The 16,708-nt window shown below is 40.0% G+C and overlaps 1 protein-coding gene across 6 annotated transcripts in view; it reads left to right on the top strand.

Moving 5' to 3' along the window:
* The first annotated feature begins 1,657 nt into the window (after positions 1 to 1,657).
* The window catches only part of GPR89A (G protein-coupled receptor 89A), a 52,230-nt gene continuing 37,179 nt past the window's right edge, over positions 1,658 to 16,708 (top strand). For 4 of the 6 annotated variants that reach the window (XR_011439264.1, XR_001380817.3, XM_023641314.2 and 1 more), the window contains exons 1-5: positions 1,669 to 1,924; positions 10,093 to 10,152; positions 11,147 to 11,250; positions 15,694 to 15,800; positions 16,231 to 16,332. Coding sequence is in view for 4 of the 6 variants with exons in the window: in XM_023641314.2 (XP_023497082.1) it covers positions 1,883 to 1,924; positions 10,093 to 10,152; positions 11,147 to 11,250; positions 15,694 to 15,800; positions 16,231 to 16,332 (415 nt within the window). In the remaining 2 variants the exon portion in view is untranslated. Of the gene's footprint in view, positions 1,925 to 10,092; positions 10,153 to 11,146; positions 11,251 to 15,693; positions 15,801 to 16,230; positions 16,333 to 16,708 lie in introns of all 6 variants that reach the window. The other 2 variants (XM_014739894.3, XM_001499085.7) reach the window with 1 other exon arrangement.

Below are 16,708 nucleotides of genomic sequence, written 5' to 3'. Positions count from 1 at the left end.
ATGGGTAGGGGTGGGAAGACAAGACATTTTGGTATCAGAGTCCACCACCACCAGGAAAGAGACCTGCTTTGAGAGGAGAGTCATTGGAGATTAATCTAGTGAGAAGGTTTCTAGAGACATCCTGCAATCAAAAGCAGGGTATAGCATTTCCTTGGGTCACCCAGTCCTGTCCTTGATCTAAATACAGGTAGTAGAGTAGGGGGAATCCTGAACAGTGTCATTCAAAGCTTTGCACAGGCCAGGGGCCAGTAGGGATTGTATACCTTTCTTTGCTTTGCCAGGTTCACTAAGACCTTGATCCCTACCATGCACCCTAGTAAGCCACCAAGGTAAACTGTTTGCCTTGACAGGTTCTCCCAGCATTCTGCACCAGCACACAGCCTTGTATCTCAGATGAGATTCTAACTCATCATGTGTAGGTAGATGCCTGTAGGTGCATATCTTGTAGGCGTCTACCTGCTTCCCTGATAGATGTAGCCAGGGACACAAAGTTCTCTGGTTTAAGAATCTCCTGCAGTAGAGCTGCCCCCCTGCTCCCTGGCATTCTGGATCAGAGAATGGACATTTTGATAGGTAGTTTGGGCTGATGAGTATGGTAGAGCTCAATTCTAAGAAAGAGAGACAGCTTCCCTCGTGTGTAACAACTTTGTGAGTCTCAGTTACTCAGATTGCAGTAGTCTAAGCACTCGGGCCCTGGATGCCAGGTTTCCTCAAGGCTGTGCTTGACTGCAGCCCCTCCCACCCAGGGTGATTGCCCCCAGCTGGAGCCAGCTTCTAGGACTATGAGACCACAGGGACTACAAGCACAAACTAGAGCCCTGGTGGGAAAGGATAAGCCCTACAGCAGTGCATTAAGCCTTCAGGAAAGGAGTATGGAATGGATGAAGCAGTGATTCAATCTACATTTGAGCAACTGCAACATGGGGAGGGGGAACTATTTCCTAAAATAACTCATTTTCAGACTCTTAAAGAATTATTCCTTGTTGTGAATTAAATCCATCTTCATTTAACTTCTAGTCCTTTGTCCTACAAATATCTCTTGGGGCCATATCAATTCTACCCATTCTTTCAAATGAAGATAGCTATCCTGTTCCTGAGTCTTCTTTCTTCAGTTCCTTTCATTGGTTCTCATCTGGTGACTCTCCTCTGAGCAAGCTCCAGTACGTCTATGTGCCTCCTAAAAATGTGGTGCAAATAGTGCAGTTCTCTAGGCGAGGTCTAAAGGATACTAAGTATAATGCGATTCCCACTCCCCTACTATAGCTGGTGTGCTTTTTTTAACATCAGAAATTTACTTGATTAGCTATATTTGCTCAAATCTCACCTCCCTTTCCACTCTTCCCTCACCTTGTGCAGTTGTTTGTGGAGCCGAGTATAAGTTGTAACATTTAGAACACAATGCCTGACCTCTGGTGTAACTCATAATAATCATTATTATTAACTTCATCTTACTAGGTATGACCATTACAAAATGGAATTCCCACTTAAGATATCAGCTCAGGTCCCTTATAAATGGAAATGCTACCTCGCATTACATCTGCTTTTGGATTTTCAGACCACATTATCGCATCCTGTCCCTTTGAGCTAGGCCGCCTCTAATTAAGCCCCGCCCCCAGAACGGCCTCTCCCTGGCCCCGCCTCCGCTGCCGCAGCTCCCAGGCGCCTCGCGTCCTCCCCGCCCCCTCTAGCCCGAGGCGGGAAGTGCTGGATGTAGTCGCTGATTGGCTGGCTGTGGCGCAGCTTAATGGCGTCGGGCTGGCGATCCGCGGTACCTGCCGTGGCTCCCGGGCGGAGGCTGCCTGTGTGAGGGGTCCGGTGGCCCTAGCGTGCCTCGGCCTCGAGGAGTGAGAAGCGGAGGCACGAGCCCTCCCGATACTTCGCCATGAGTTTCCTGATCGACTCCAGCATCATGATTACCTCCCAGGTGAGCCACTGCCTCCCGTCCCGGGACCCCTCAGCCTCCCTTTCTCGAATCGTCCTCGCGGGGCCTCAGCGATGCGGGCTGGCCCGGGATCTTGCTCTCCTTGCCCGCGGCTTGCACCCGCCTCATCGGCACCCAGAGCTCATCGGTACCGGAGGGTGTGGGATTTGCTGTGTCCGCTACCCTCCACCTTTGGTGTGGGGAGGCGTCCTGCGGCGGTCCGCGCCCCGACCCAGCCTCCATCCCCCCGCTTTCCGGTCCACTTTGGAAGGGGTCAGGTGGCCTCAGCACTCGCAGCCGGTGTCGCGAGAAGGGAGCGGGCCCCGAAGCTTCTGCTGTGCGCTGCTGACCCATGGATTGGGGAAGACTGGTTCCGGGCGCGGGGTGCGCGGCACGCCAATTAGGGCTGGCTCCCGAGGACACGTGGGGGCTTTGCTGGTTACTTGTCAAATCCTGAATCCGGGTGCGGAGGAATTTACCGCCGTCACTTCAGAGATCTTCAAAGTACTGTCAGGTTTCGTTTGTGTACTGACACCTCATCCTTTAACCTCCGTTTGCTGCCCACGCTTTTCGGATCTTTTTCTGACCCTCCTTCCTTCCCGATTGGCCACCATTCATTCGTACGGTCAACCACCTCATCGACCATTATATGAAGCTTTGAGGGTACAAACATAAATAAGACACTGACTGTCCCTGCTCTATAGACGCTTCGTCTAGTGAGCCCCTTGCTTTTACCGTGTCATTTGTTGTTACTCTATTTTATTTTTTTAATGGCATTTATCATAGCACAGATATCATTTATGCATTTGTTTATGAATTCATTTTGGGGGATTCTGTGTTGTTCATAGCTGTGTCCTCCCTTCAAATGCAAGCACCTAATAAATATTTGTTGGCCAACTGTTAATATTTGTAGAAGCTCCGACTACCTAATTATTGATCCCCCCATTTTTCCAATTATTTAAAGTTTTTCATAATTGTTCCTTTTTTTTCAAATGGTGAATGATAGAAATGGTTCCCTTTTTGGGGATTCAAAGTACTAAATCTTTGGTTTTTGATCCAGTTTTCGTGTTGCTTCATCCTAATGCTTCTGTCCATAGAGTAGAACATTGTCCTTGTCTCTTGAAAAACTTTTATTACAACAGTTAAGAAAGTATGAAACAAGGAACACCCTAATACGATAACGTTTTTCATTTACCATCCTTTGCATAGTCTTCATAATTGTTGTTTTTATTGGCTGCATAATTTTCAAATGTATCAATGTACCAAAATCTGGACATGTAATTCTCTTGCTTAAAACTTTTCTAAGTCTTCTTGTTGCCCTTGGTGATAGCTCAGGATTATTTTTAGGCCTAGTACCAACTCAGGAAGAATGACAATATTTAAGCAGCATTTTTTTCATGCAGAATAAAATGTCGGTAAGTTGGCATTGCACTGTAGCCTCTAAGATTTTCAACACTTATATTTGATCGATAAGTTGAACCAAAAGAGTGGCTTTCTAATCTTTTATGCCTTATAATCGTATAATACTTTAACTTTCACACATGCATTCACATGCAATATTAAATTTCATTCTCAAACCTGCTCTTTACAAATGGGGAACCAGGACCCAAAGAATCCTTTGCATGGAATGTCCTTTGTCCAAATATTTATGTCATCATCATCGTTTAGGTATCTGTAAAAATCTCACTTGAAAGAGGCTTTACCTGACTCCTTACCCCCAGTCAAAGTAGCCCCCCATTCCAGCCACTGTCTGTCTTATTTCTCTGTTTTATTTGCTTCTTGGCATCTATCACTATTGTTTATTTGTGTGTTGTCAGCTATACACTCCATGAGGTCCAGGATGTTCTCTTATTCTCTGGTATATTCCCCAGCATCTAGATCAGTTGCTGGCACATAGTAGAGGCCTAGTAAATATTTATTTTATAAAAAGCACCTCTTTAGAGAAGTGTGGTTACCTTGAAAACAACACCTCCCCCTCATTTTTCCCGTTTTGTATGAACTGAAAGATTTATTTGAAATGAAATCTGAAATCCAAGGTCATGTATTGAAGATGGTCAGCCTCAGGCAACATTTGGTGTCTTGATTGCTCACCATGCCACAGGATAAAGTTAAATCCTTACTGTGGCTTATAGAATCCCTTATGATTAGACCCTGCTCTAACCGCTTCAGCCTTGGCTCTCACCATGTCCTCACTTCACTTTATACTATAGCCTTATTAAACTTCTTTTAGTTCCTTAACCTGGCTGCGCTATCTTGCCTCCAGATTTCCACATAGTCCATTCTCTCATTCTGGACTTTTCTTCCCTTACCCCTCCACTTCTTTCTCCTGGCTAACACCTATTCAGCCTTCAGAGCTCAGCAGGACATCCAAGAAGCCTCTCCCAGACTGGACTAAATGTCCCTACACATGCTTCCATAATACCTTTTGCCCACTTCCCTTATAACAACACTATCCATTGTTTCGTAATTTCTTGTCTATTTCCTCCATAGATTATAAACTCCTTGAGAGCAATGTCCATGCTCTTTTGTTCACCATTCTATCCTAGGACCTATTAGGCACTAATAAATATTTGTTAAATGAATAAAAGGGTAAATAAATGATCCCAAAAGAGTCTTTTCCAGTCAGTTCATTAATAACTGTCCTGCCAATGGCTGTCTTTTTTTTTCATCAGTAACTAATTTTCAGTGTAGAAGTAATTTTTGTAAAAAGCAGCTGAATGAAGTGAATGAAATGAAGAGCCTTCTATACAGTCATAAGACTTGTCAGTTCCAAAGTGCACTCTAAGTCCCAAGGTCAACACTGCACACTTTTAAAAATATTAATTCTCTTTTTTGAGTAAGAAGTTGTGCACCTTCTATTTTATTTGCCACACTGTTCAAAATTGCTTTTTTCTTCCACATGCTTTATAGATCCTCTGTAACTTGCCAGAATTTATATTTATCTTGGACTTAATGAATTCTCCAGTTATTTTTTTTTCATATGAGTTGTATGAAAGTCTTTTTAAATCTGTCAGTGTGAAAGGAGCCCACAATGAAAGATTAAAAGTATGTGTCTCTTTCTCTTTTTTATCCATTTCCCATCTCCTCATATAGACTAATCATTTTCGCTTGTTTTCTTTTCCTTGTCTAAAGTCTCATTTCAGGGTGATCTTGGTGATAGATATTATTTTCCTTTTTATCATCCATCTCCACCATACACACCACTCCCAGTCCTAAATGTCCAGCGTCTCCAACTTCAGTCACAGCTTCATAAGTCATGTAAACATGATCTCTAAACTCTGAATTTAAATGTCTCCACTGGTAGTGATTCATAATAGCCAAAGGGTCTCCTAGGTAGTCTAGGGGTGTTTTCTCTCGATCTGTTCATCCCTTTCCTTTCTACTCCATCCGAATTCATGGATCCAAGCTACTTTCTCATACCTTCTTATTTCTTTATCTACATACAGAAGTCCACACTTGTATCACTGCCATAGTTTGTCCACTACTAATTCAGGGGCCTGAGGCTGCTGTAGAAAACCACACAACTGTGCGCATTGCCGACGCCATCAGTTTATGGACACCCTCAGCTCATTGAATATTTCTTTTTCTTGACTGGAATCAGCTACTTGTTGTGTTCCCCTCATAATTTCTCTGGGCCTTTATTGTTCTTCTCAAAGCCCCTTTTTCTATCCTCACCTCTCTTACTCTTAGCAAATAACCTTGCTGCTCGTGTTTAAGGCCATCCTCTCCACCTTTGACTTTGATCTTGGAGCAGCTTATTGTGAAGTGGTTAAAAGTGCAAGCTTTGGAGTCAGTCACACAGACTTCAGATTGAATCCTGATTCTGACTCTTACTTTAAGTGGATTAACTTCTGTAAGCCTCAGCTTTCTCTGAAACCAGGACAATCAAGCCTACCTTATCAGATTTTTATGATTTAATGAGATTACAACTCTAACCACTTAGAGCTCCTAAACTATAGTCAATGGTCGGTCAATAAAGGGTAGCTGCTGCTAATAATAATAAAATACTAACATTATCAACTCGTCTTCCAGTGTCCCATCAGTTCTTCTCATGTTTGTTTATCCCCTTACACTACTGCTTTCTTCCCCTTGGCCCATAAACTTTCCCTTTGCCCCACATTCTTCTCTGGGCTATCTAATATTTTCTCTTTCTCATCTTGGCTCTCCCTAGGGTAGTTTGTGCTTGTTGTCTCTGCTGCTTCACTCCCCATTCACCCCCAACTCACTACAGTCTGGTTCCTGCCTCCATCATCACACTGTTTAAACTGTTTTCCTTAAGGTCAGAATTGACCTCTGAGTTACCAAATCCTGTGAACATTTTTCAGTCCTGGTTTTATTGTTCCTCTCTGCTTCATTAAACATTCCTTTAAACTTTATTGCCTTGGTTTCATAATACCATACTCTCCCAGTGTCTCTTATTTCTCTGATCATTCCTTCTCTGTCTCCTTCCTGGTCTCTTCCCATTCCTATCCTCTAGTGTTTTCTTCTTGGCATATTGGTCTCTTCACTCTACATGCTATTCCTGGGTGATCTCATGTCCTTTGGTTGTTTTAACTCTTAGATGTATCTCAGCCTTGCCTTCACCATCTGGCTTTTATCTTGCCCTGGATGGCTCTCAGGCACTTAGCATGTCTAAAAGTGAACTCGTCATCTTCCTATCCACCACCCCCATTCCCAAATCTTTTCTTCCTCCAATATTCTTTACATAAATTGGGTGGCCTCACTCTTCATCCTGTATTCCAAACTAGTCATCTTTGATTCCCCCCTGCTGATTTTACCTTCTGAGTACTCAAACCTGTAGCTTCCTGTCCAACCACCAGTCTTTTTTTTTTTTAAGTAATTTTATTGGGGTTGTAATGATTTATAAAATTGTGTAATTTGGGGTGTACATTATTGTTTATCAATTCCTGAATATACTTCATCATGCTCACCCGGAGTAGTCTAATTTTTACCCATCACCATACATATGTGTGCCTTTGTCCCTTTCGCCCACCCCCAACCGCTTTCCTCTCTGGTAACAACTAATCTGTTCTCTTTATCCATGCATTTGTTATCTTCCACATATGAGTGAAATCCTCCAGTATTTGTCATTCTTTGTCTGGCTTATTTCCCTTAACATCACACCCTTCAGGTCCATCCATGTTGTTGCAAATGGGACAATTTTGTCTTTTTTATGCCTGAGTAGTATTCCATTGTATATCTGTACCACGTCTTCTTTATCTATTCATCTGTAGAAGGGCACTTGGGTTGTTTCCGCATCCTGGCTATTGTAAATTGTGCTGCAATGAACATAGGGGTACATAAGTCTCTCTGGATCATTGATTTCAAGTTCTTTGGATAAATAGCCAGTGGTGGGATAGCTAGATCGTACAGTATTTCTATTTTTAATTTTTTGAGAAATCTACGTATTGTTCTCCATAGTGGCTGCACCAATTTGCATTCCTACCCGCAGTGTATGAGGGTTCTGTTTTCTCCACAACCTCTCCAACATTTGTTGTTTTTTGTCTTGGTAATTATAACCACTCTGACCTGTGTAAGGTGATATCTCATTGTAGTTTTGATTTGGATTTCCCTAATAATTAGTGATGTTGAGCATCTTTTCGTGTGTCTGTTGGCCATCTGTATACCCTCCTTGGAAAAATGTCTGTTCGTTTTCTCTGCTCATTTTTAGATCAGGTTTTTTGTGGAGTTTTTTGTTGAGTTGTATGTGTTCTTTATATATTTTGGAGATCAACCCCTTGTCTGATAAATGATTTGTGAATATTTTCTCCCAGTTGGTCAACCACCAGTGTCTTAATTCAGGCCTTTGTCACCTTTCATGTGGACTGCTGCAACAGCCTCTTATCATGTTTCTCCTTCTACCCTGTTGTTTCTTTCAAATGCACCTTCCACATAGCCGCCATAGTACTCTATATAAAATAAACCTGGCCATGTCTTTTCTCTTCTTAAATGACTCCTCATCACCTACAGACTGCAATCAAAGTTCCTTAGGATGGCCTTGAGGTCTCTCGGTCATTGGTCCTCTGCTCCTCCTCTCTAGCCTCATTTTTAACCACTTCCTTCTTTGAATCTTATCTTCAAGCAGCACCAAACCAAGTGTAGTTCCTAGTATATACCATGCTATTTCTTACCTCTGTGCCTTTACTTATGCTCTTTGCTGTCTGGAAAGAAAGTCCTGTCGTCCTACCTCCAACCCCTATCTTTTACCTAACTAATTCTTTTTCATCCTTTAAGAGAGTGGTTTGTTAATATTTTAGGGTAGTGGAAACCTCTGAGTATGTGGTGAATACCTGGGAACCACTCTCTAGAAAAATGCATATAATCCCAGAATTTGTACATGATATCAGGTTTCAACCCCAAGATTAAAACCTCCTTCAGCTAAGTTATTATCTTCTCCAGAAAATCTGTCCTAACCCCCTACAGATTGGTTTGGTCTCTCTCTTTCATATTCTTTTACAATATCATGTGCATATCTCTATCATTGCCTGTCCCATATTATGTTATAAGTATTTAGTGTCTTCACTGCTATACTTTGAGCTCCTTGAGAGTGATGACTATCTTATTCATCTTTGTATTCCCAGCACCTAACACAGCACATTGAAATTATTACCAAAAAATTGAGATTGAATATTCCTGAAGAATAAACCGTCTTTGCCTATGGACCATTCATCCATTCAGCAAACATTTATGAAGAGCCTACTGTGTGCCAGGCATTGTGCTGGGTGCTGAGGATACAAAGATTGACGAGAGAAACATGATCCTTATCCTCACAGAACTTACAATCTGATGTCTAAAAAAATGTATGTATTTAGATGAGACATTAAAAAACTGTATGGTAAGTGTTTTGTTAAGGGAAATCCTATATATAGGATTATATAAAAAGAGCAGTTTATCTTTATTTAGGAGGTGAGAGAAGGCCTTCAGAGGTAGTAATAATTAAGTTAAGATCTGTAGGTTAAGTAGGGAGGGGACTGCAGAGAAGCTCCTGTCAGAGGACAACATCTGCAAAGGTCTTGATATGAAAGAATGCTGTGTCTAAAGAACCAAAGGCGGTTCCATGTGGCTGAAAATATGAGTTTGGTGGGTAGGCAGGACACAGCAAGAGGAGGAGGCGTCTCTGCTAAATCATGCTCAAGAGCCCACACTTGCTCCTAAAGTCCATGGGAAGGCATACGAGAATTTTATTCTTGGATAAAGTTCCTAGCCATTATAAGAAAAAAAGAGGAATTGTATCTGAGTATGTGTGTATATAGAGAAGGTTCTATTTACCAATGAAAAACAAACCAGCTTTAGAACACTGAACAGAGCTGTCGTGTGGCTACTGTCTCTGATGCCAGCTTGAACCAAAACTGACAAAGTGGGATCCAGCAATCTCTTGGCCTTACACTGAGATGGAAACCACTCAATATGGATTAGGCAGGATAGTGGAGAGCTAAGAAAGCTCCATAAAGGAAAACATATAAAAAATATGTCTTCCTACTACTTTCCTTCTTTTTCTTTAAATCTTAACTCCTTTCCCATGAAGTTGTTTTGTTTTGTATTTTTAACTACTTGCAAACGGGGATCATCTGTAAGAAGCAAGTTTCACTGGCTCCTTTTTTATTTGCTAACTTCTCTGGCTTATAAAATGATTTTTTAAGATTACAGGAAAAAATATATACTTTAATTTTCCTCTAACTTAAAACACATTCTAGTGACCAGCCTAGTGGTGTAGTGGTTAAGTTCACACACTCCACTTCTGCGTCCCAGAATTCACAGGTTCGGATCCTGGGCGCGGACCTACACACCACTCATCAAGCAAGCCATGCTGAGGCAGCATCCCACAAACAAAACAGAGGAAGATTGCCACGGATGTTAGCTCAGGGCCAGTTTTTCTCAAGCAAAAAGAAGAAGATTGGCAATAGATGTTAGCTCAGGCCAATCTTCCTCACCAAAAAAACAACTGCCCCCAACATACATTCTAAAACACAGATAATTTCAAAAATTGAAGAGCATTTCAACCTCTACTCCCAGAGCATCTACTCCTAATGTTGAAGACTCTGATAAGTAGATCTTATGTTTAATCTCTGAAATAACTTGTCTGGTTAGCAGACCTTTTATCATAAACTGGTCTGTATAAGGTATTTCTCAAAGATTGTATATATTGACCTTCTGTCTCCTTTCTCCTCCAGATACTTTTCTTTGGATTTGGGTGGCTTTTCTTCATGCGCCAACTATTTAAGGACTACGAGGTGAGAAGGGAGGATTTGAATTTTGCTAATACTGTATGAATTTAGATTGTTTTAAAATGGAGCAAGAAAAATATCTCCATTAAGGAAAGGCCATCTTCACTTCCAAGATAGGAAGTTTTTGCCAAAAGAGCATGATATAATTCTTAAATTGGAAAATATGATTTGGTTTAGTTGGGTTCTTTTTCAAAAAAGGTAAGTCGCGTCTATAGACCAGAAGGCAAGAGCCAGAAATGTCATGCCTGAGTCATGTCAGGATACACACCAGAGCGGATAGTTATTCTTTGGGACAGAGTTTAACATATAATGTCTCATAAATGTGCCCATTCATTTGGGTACCTGACCTTCAATGTTAACAACCAATCTTACATCCTAAGTTAATACCAAAATCCTAAGGCTGGTCTGGTTCTTATCTTAAGCCTTGAATTCAGAAAAACACCAGCCTGGACTGGACATTTCCTAATTAATCCTCCTCATTTAGTAATAAGCTCAATGGTTATAAACTATTTGAGTCATTTCTAGGATGTTCTCCATTAAACCTCCCCAGGGAGTTTAAGTTGTTGTCTGAAAAAGCCTGGGACTCTAGAGATTCTGTTCTGCTCAATACATTAAGGTCCGCCAAGGGAGGTTCCAGAACTGGTCCAAGGTCTGCAGAGTATTAAAGAGACCCTTTTAGCACTAACCTATATATATATAAACCTGTCAGTTTTTTGTCAGTGTGCGTCAGGAGTTCTAAGTGCTGCTCTGACCCTGTCACTTCATCTTCTTTTGCTTTAATTCTCCATCCACAAGAGGATGATGGTAATAGTGACCCGTGATTCAGAACACCAGTTACTTTCATCTGTCTCTTTAGCTCCAGGCAAGTTACTGTTGTGGCCCTGCTTCCAATGACTTAAGAATTTCTTCAAGATTAGTTTTCTGGCTTGTAACTGGAAGATTATCAATTCAATACTTCAAACAAGGAAATGACTTTTGGTCTCTATTTGGTTTTTAACAGGTACGTCAGTATGTCGTACAGGTGATCTTCTCTGTGACATTTGCATTTTCTTGTACCATGTTTGAGCTCATCATCTTTGAAATCTTAGGAGTATTGAATAGCAGGTAAGTAAGGGTGCTAATTTGCTGTCCTCTGGAATAGACTTATTATGTGACTTTTTTTATGGTAGAAGACTTACCTGGATCTCATAGCTGAAAAAAATCCACCATGTGATTAGTTTAGTCTCAGTAACTGTAATAATTACAGCAAATATGGTTCCCAGACCCTAGTAATTGGTTTGACAAAGATTGTGAAATAGAAAAAACAAGTCCAACCGTTGGCCCTAAAGAACTAATTGACAGTGAGGCTATGGGAGCCTGGGTCTCAGGCTTCACTCCTAGAAGTTTCATTTTTCTCAGGCTTCTCTCTGACTGAGTCTTAGTAATAGCCCTTCACATTGTTCTGCTGATTGAAAAATTTCTTCCTGAAAAGATCAGAATTCCTCAGAGCTAGTTAAGGGCTTCCGTGAAGACTGAACTCCAGTTCTTACTAGTTTAGTTACCTTTGTTGATTTCACAGGCGTGGTCAAGTCTGATTGCACTTAGTGTTCTTCAAAGGATTTTTTAAAAGCAACTCCTGTCTGCCTCCAAGTAACAGACCTTTTAGTTTATTAGACAATCTGTCCAAAATATTTCCTGTTTCTTAAACTTCAAGCTTGAGTTTTTTTAGGCCAATGTTTGTGTGTAGAGTACATCAGCTATTCTTTGTAAATTTTTGTTATACTTTTTTATCGCTGCATGGAAAAATCTTCTAATAATAAAATGGCATTTGACTCTGTAGTTAGGAATCAGTGCTGAGCTAAGCTGTATGGTCGTTATAGACCTCTGACACTTGAGGCTTATAGAGATTATATTCTCAGATTCCTTTTTTGAGAATCAGACTTGATAATTATGGTCTCTTGGTAGATAAATTAAGAACTTGCAGTATGATAAAGGAGGAATATGTTCTGAGTCTCCTACTTTTAAACTTGTCCTTTAATCCAAACCTTTCTTGGTTGAACTGGATATAGATTGTATGACTATGGAGAATAGGCAGGTGTTATTTTACATGCTAGTTAATAATTTTATTATCACAACCTGAAAGTTTCACTGCAGAGGTCAGCAAACTTATCTGTAAAGGGCCACATAGTATTTTAGGCTTTGTGGGCCATACAGTTTCTATTGCAACTACAGTCGTGCATTTCTTAATGATGGGGATAAGTTCTGAGAAGAGCATTGTTAGGTGATTTCATTGTGCAAACATCAGAGTGTATTTACCCGAACCTGGATGGTATAGCCTGCTACACACCTAGACTATGTGGTATAATAAGCTTATGAGACCACTGTTGTATATGCAGTCCATCACTGACTGAAAGGTCATTATGAGGCAGGTGACACAACTCTGCTGTTGTAAAGCGAAAGCAACCATAGGCAATATGTAAACAAGTGGGTGTGGCTGTGTTCCAGTCAAACTTCCTTTGTAAAAGGTGGCTGGCTGACCATAGTTTGCTGACGCTGATCTAAATAGTGATAGAAAGGACTATGACTCAGATATTCTAAAACCAAAATTTACTGCTTTTGGTAGATGATGTCCCCCAACTTTTAACTCATTTATAATTCATAATCCCATATAGTAAGACGCATCACTCAGTTACTTTGATGTCTATTTCTTAAGTGGTTTATCTTAAAGAGTGTAGGAAGAGGCATTGCTAAAATCTGGTTCTTCTTTGGGTGGCTTTTTGGGGATTGGTTGTGTGTAGGCTGAGGTGTGTCTTCTACGCTTATTTTTTTCATACTAACATCTGGCCCTACTGTGTAACAGAAATATGGACCTTGATCATGTATTTTATCTGTGCATTGACTGCATTCCGAATAGTTTTCAAAGGAGAGTCTTGGCCCTGACCAAGAGTATCCTTTTGACTGACCTTTGAGCAGAAGTGGAATGGCCTCCAATTCGAATATATAATCTTGTTAGGATCCTTAATTTCCTCAGGAGAATGTCACTTTATCCTTGGCTCAAAAGACAATTAAAATACATGATTTGCTTTTAATTGGCAATGGATTACACTGGTCATTTCAAACCCACAGCCTCCCAATATCATTCAGAAGCTTAGCTAAAATACTGAGTGTGATTACCTGGAGGATGTGCCGCTTGTTTGTTTCCTCTAGATGCTCCAACGTGGGTTAATCCAAATGAGCAAAAACTGTCTGTATGTCTAGACTAAAGAGTACTGGCTCTCTGCACTGTAGCCTGTACTGAATGGCTCTTTGTTTTATGATTCCTGCCACCTATACTAAGCGGGAAACAATAAGAAACAGCTCTCTGAAACTCGCGGACGTTTCTCTTGAAAGGATGTTGTTGAGGATATTAATTGCCTTCACATTTTGTTCTTTATGAAATCTTTGGAGAAATTTCATTATGATCTTGGGAGTAATTCAGTAATAATAAATCAGTAATAATTATGCTTCCTTTAATCGGTTTGTTTTTACTATAGACAGTATGATTTATCTAACTGATCAAATTTTCTATTTCATATTGACCATTAGAAAACTTACAGCTAAATTTATTACCCACCTATAGCAAGTTTCTAGAACTCTATGGTGTGTATTTTCATAATAGCCATCGGGCCTGGCCTGATATTTTACCTATCTTTAACCATTGTTTTTCCTTTCCTTCACATTTCCTTATAGTTTATTTCGTCATCCTCTTTTTTATATATCCTCATAAGCCACCTAACCACTTAACCTTTTTGAAACAAGCCCTAAGTATAAGTAAGTTTAAAATCAGTAAATACGAAGAACACCATCAAGAAAGTAAACAGGAGCCAGCCCCGTGGCCAAGTGGTTAAGTTCGCGCATTCTTGCTTTGGTGGCCCGGGGTTTCGCTAGTTGGGATCCCAGGCATGAGCAGACATACCCCTGCTCATCAGGCCATGCTGAGGTGGCATCCCACATAGCACAACCAGGGGCACTCACAACGGGAAAATCCAACTATGTACCAAAGGGCTTTGGGGAGAAGAAGGAAAAAAAAGAAAATTGGCAACAAATGGTAGCTCAGGTGCCAATCTTAGAAAAAACACTAAACAGATATCCTAAGAATGGGAGAAAATTTTTGTAAATCACATGTCTGATAAGAAACTTTTTTCTAGGATATATATAGAACTCTTACAATTCAATAATAAAAGGACAAATAACACAATTGAAAAATGGACAAAGGATCTATATAGGCATTTCTCCAAATAAGATGTACAAACGGCCAATAAGTGCATGAAAAGATTCTCAACATCATTAGCCATCAGGGAAATGCAAATCAAAACCACAATGTGATACCACTTGACACCCACTAGGATGACTACAATCAAAAGGACAATAACAAGTGTTGGCAAAGCTGTGGGAAAATTTACAACCCTCATGCGTTGCTGAAGAGAATATAAAATGGTGTAGCCACTTTGGAAAATAGTGGCAGTCTCAGAAAATTAAATATAGAATTATCATATGATGCAGCAATCCACTCCTAGGTATATACCTAAACAGAAGTGAAATTACATGTCCACACAAAGACTTGTACGTGAATGTTCATAGCATCACCATTTGTAATAGCTAAAAAGTGAGACAACCCAAATGTCCACCAACTGATGAATGGATAAGCAAAGTGTGGTCTCTCCATACAATGGAATGAATATTGTTCAGCCATAAAAAGGAATGAAGTATTGATAGATGCTACGTGGATGAACCTTGAAAGCATGCTAAATGAAAGAAGCTGGTCACAAATGACAGCATATTATAGGATTCCATTTGTATTAAATGTCCAGAATAGGCAAATCCATAGAGACAGAAAATATATTGGTGGTTCCCTGGGGCTGGGGAGGTTGGAAGGAAAGGAAAGCATCTGCTAATGGGTACAGGGTTTCATTATGGAGTGATGAAAATGTTCTAAAATTGATTGTGGTGATGGTTGCACAACTCTGAATATACTAAAGACCATTGAATTATACACTTTAAGTGGGTGAATTATATCTCAATAAAATTGTTATAAAAAATCCTAAAAATATCTTAATCAATAAATAAAATATTTTTATATGTAATAATAAAGTAGTCATGCAAATCAAGTGTTTAATTATATTGAGGGTACAAAAGAAGTATTTCTGAGTCTTTATAGCATATATTCTATTAACATTTATTTTTTTAATTCTTATATTGGAATAAGACTCCCAGTGGTGAATAAACAATAGTTATCCTGCCAGTAATAGTATATGTTGATATATGTTACTTATTATATGTTGCCTATGAATATAACTAGAGCATTAACATTTTCATTTTAATAAGTGAAATTCTTAGAAGGTTAAGATGGTCCTATATACCTTTCAGAACTTTATATTTTTTAATCTCTATAAATGAGCAGATGGTAACTATTAGATGGGATATAGTCAGTATTGAATTCAAAGAGCAAGAGATCTGTTGGAAGACTGAAGAGAATGAAGGCTGCTGCCCTCTTCCCCTCCTGCTGATATTCTTTGGCATTTATTTCAGCTCCCGCTATTTTCACTGGAAAATGAACCTGTGTGTAATTCTGCTGATCTTGGTTTTCATGGTGCCTTTTTACATTGGCTATTTTATTGTGAGCAACATCCGACTATGTGAGTATTTTAGCCTCTCATGTCAGCACGCAGATTGAGATGAGTACTCTTGGGAATTGAGGCTGTGGACAGCTTCATTTCTACGTTACTTTCAGTAGCTGTTGTTTAGGGCCACCTCACACAGCATCTTAAAAAGGTTGGCACAAAATAAATGTTGAATGAATGATTAGATTATTTGTCCTGCTACAGCTTTATTTCTGTTTCTATTATAGTGTCTCCCTTAACTCAACCCACATCTTAGTTTCAGCCGAATTTCTCTTATAGTAGTAAGGATACTTTCTCTAAAAATTATATTGTTCCATTCCATTATTGTATTGTTCCAAGTGCAAAAGCCAGCCAAATATTACTTAGCATGATTCCATATCTTTAAGCAGAGCAAGCTCTTTACATATATCTCTTTAACCTTACAGTCTTGTCTCCTCTTTCTCAGTGCATAAGCAGCGACTGCTTTTTTCCTGTCTCTTATGGTTGACTTTTATGTATTTCTTCTGGAAACTAGGAGATCCATTTCCCATTCTCAGCCCAAAACATGGTAAGTGTATATATGATGGGGAGGGAGATAGTGTTGTTTAAAATTTTCTAATTTTTAAAAAAAAATTTTTTTTTGAACTTCTGATTTGGGGGCTGGCCCCATGGCCGAGTGGTTAATTTCGCACACTCTGCTTCGCCAGCCCAGGGTTTTGCCAGTTCGGATCCTGGGCGCAGACCTAGCATCACTGATCAAGCCGTGGTGAGGCAGTGCCCACACAGCAGAACTAGAAGGACCTACAACTAGAATATACAACTATACTGGGCTTTGGGAAGAAGAGAAAAAAAAAAGAGGAAAATTGGCAACAGATATTAGCTCAGGGCCAATCTTTAAAAAACAACAACAACACTTTTGATTGTGAGAAATATTGCAAATTATT

The sequence above is a fragment of the Equus caballus genome, chromosome 5 (genome assembly GCF_041296265.1).
Source record: "Equus caballus isolate H_3958 breed thoroughbred chromosome 5, TB-T2T, whole genome shotgun sequence".
Classification (NCBI taxonomy): Eukaryota; Metazoa; Chordata; class Mammalia; order Perissodactyla; family Equidae; genus Equus; species Equus caballus.
The sequence above is the reverse complement of the archived record's forward strand: the minus strand, read 5'-3'. Positions and strand labels throughout refer to the sequence as shown.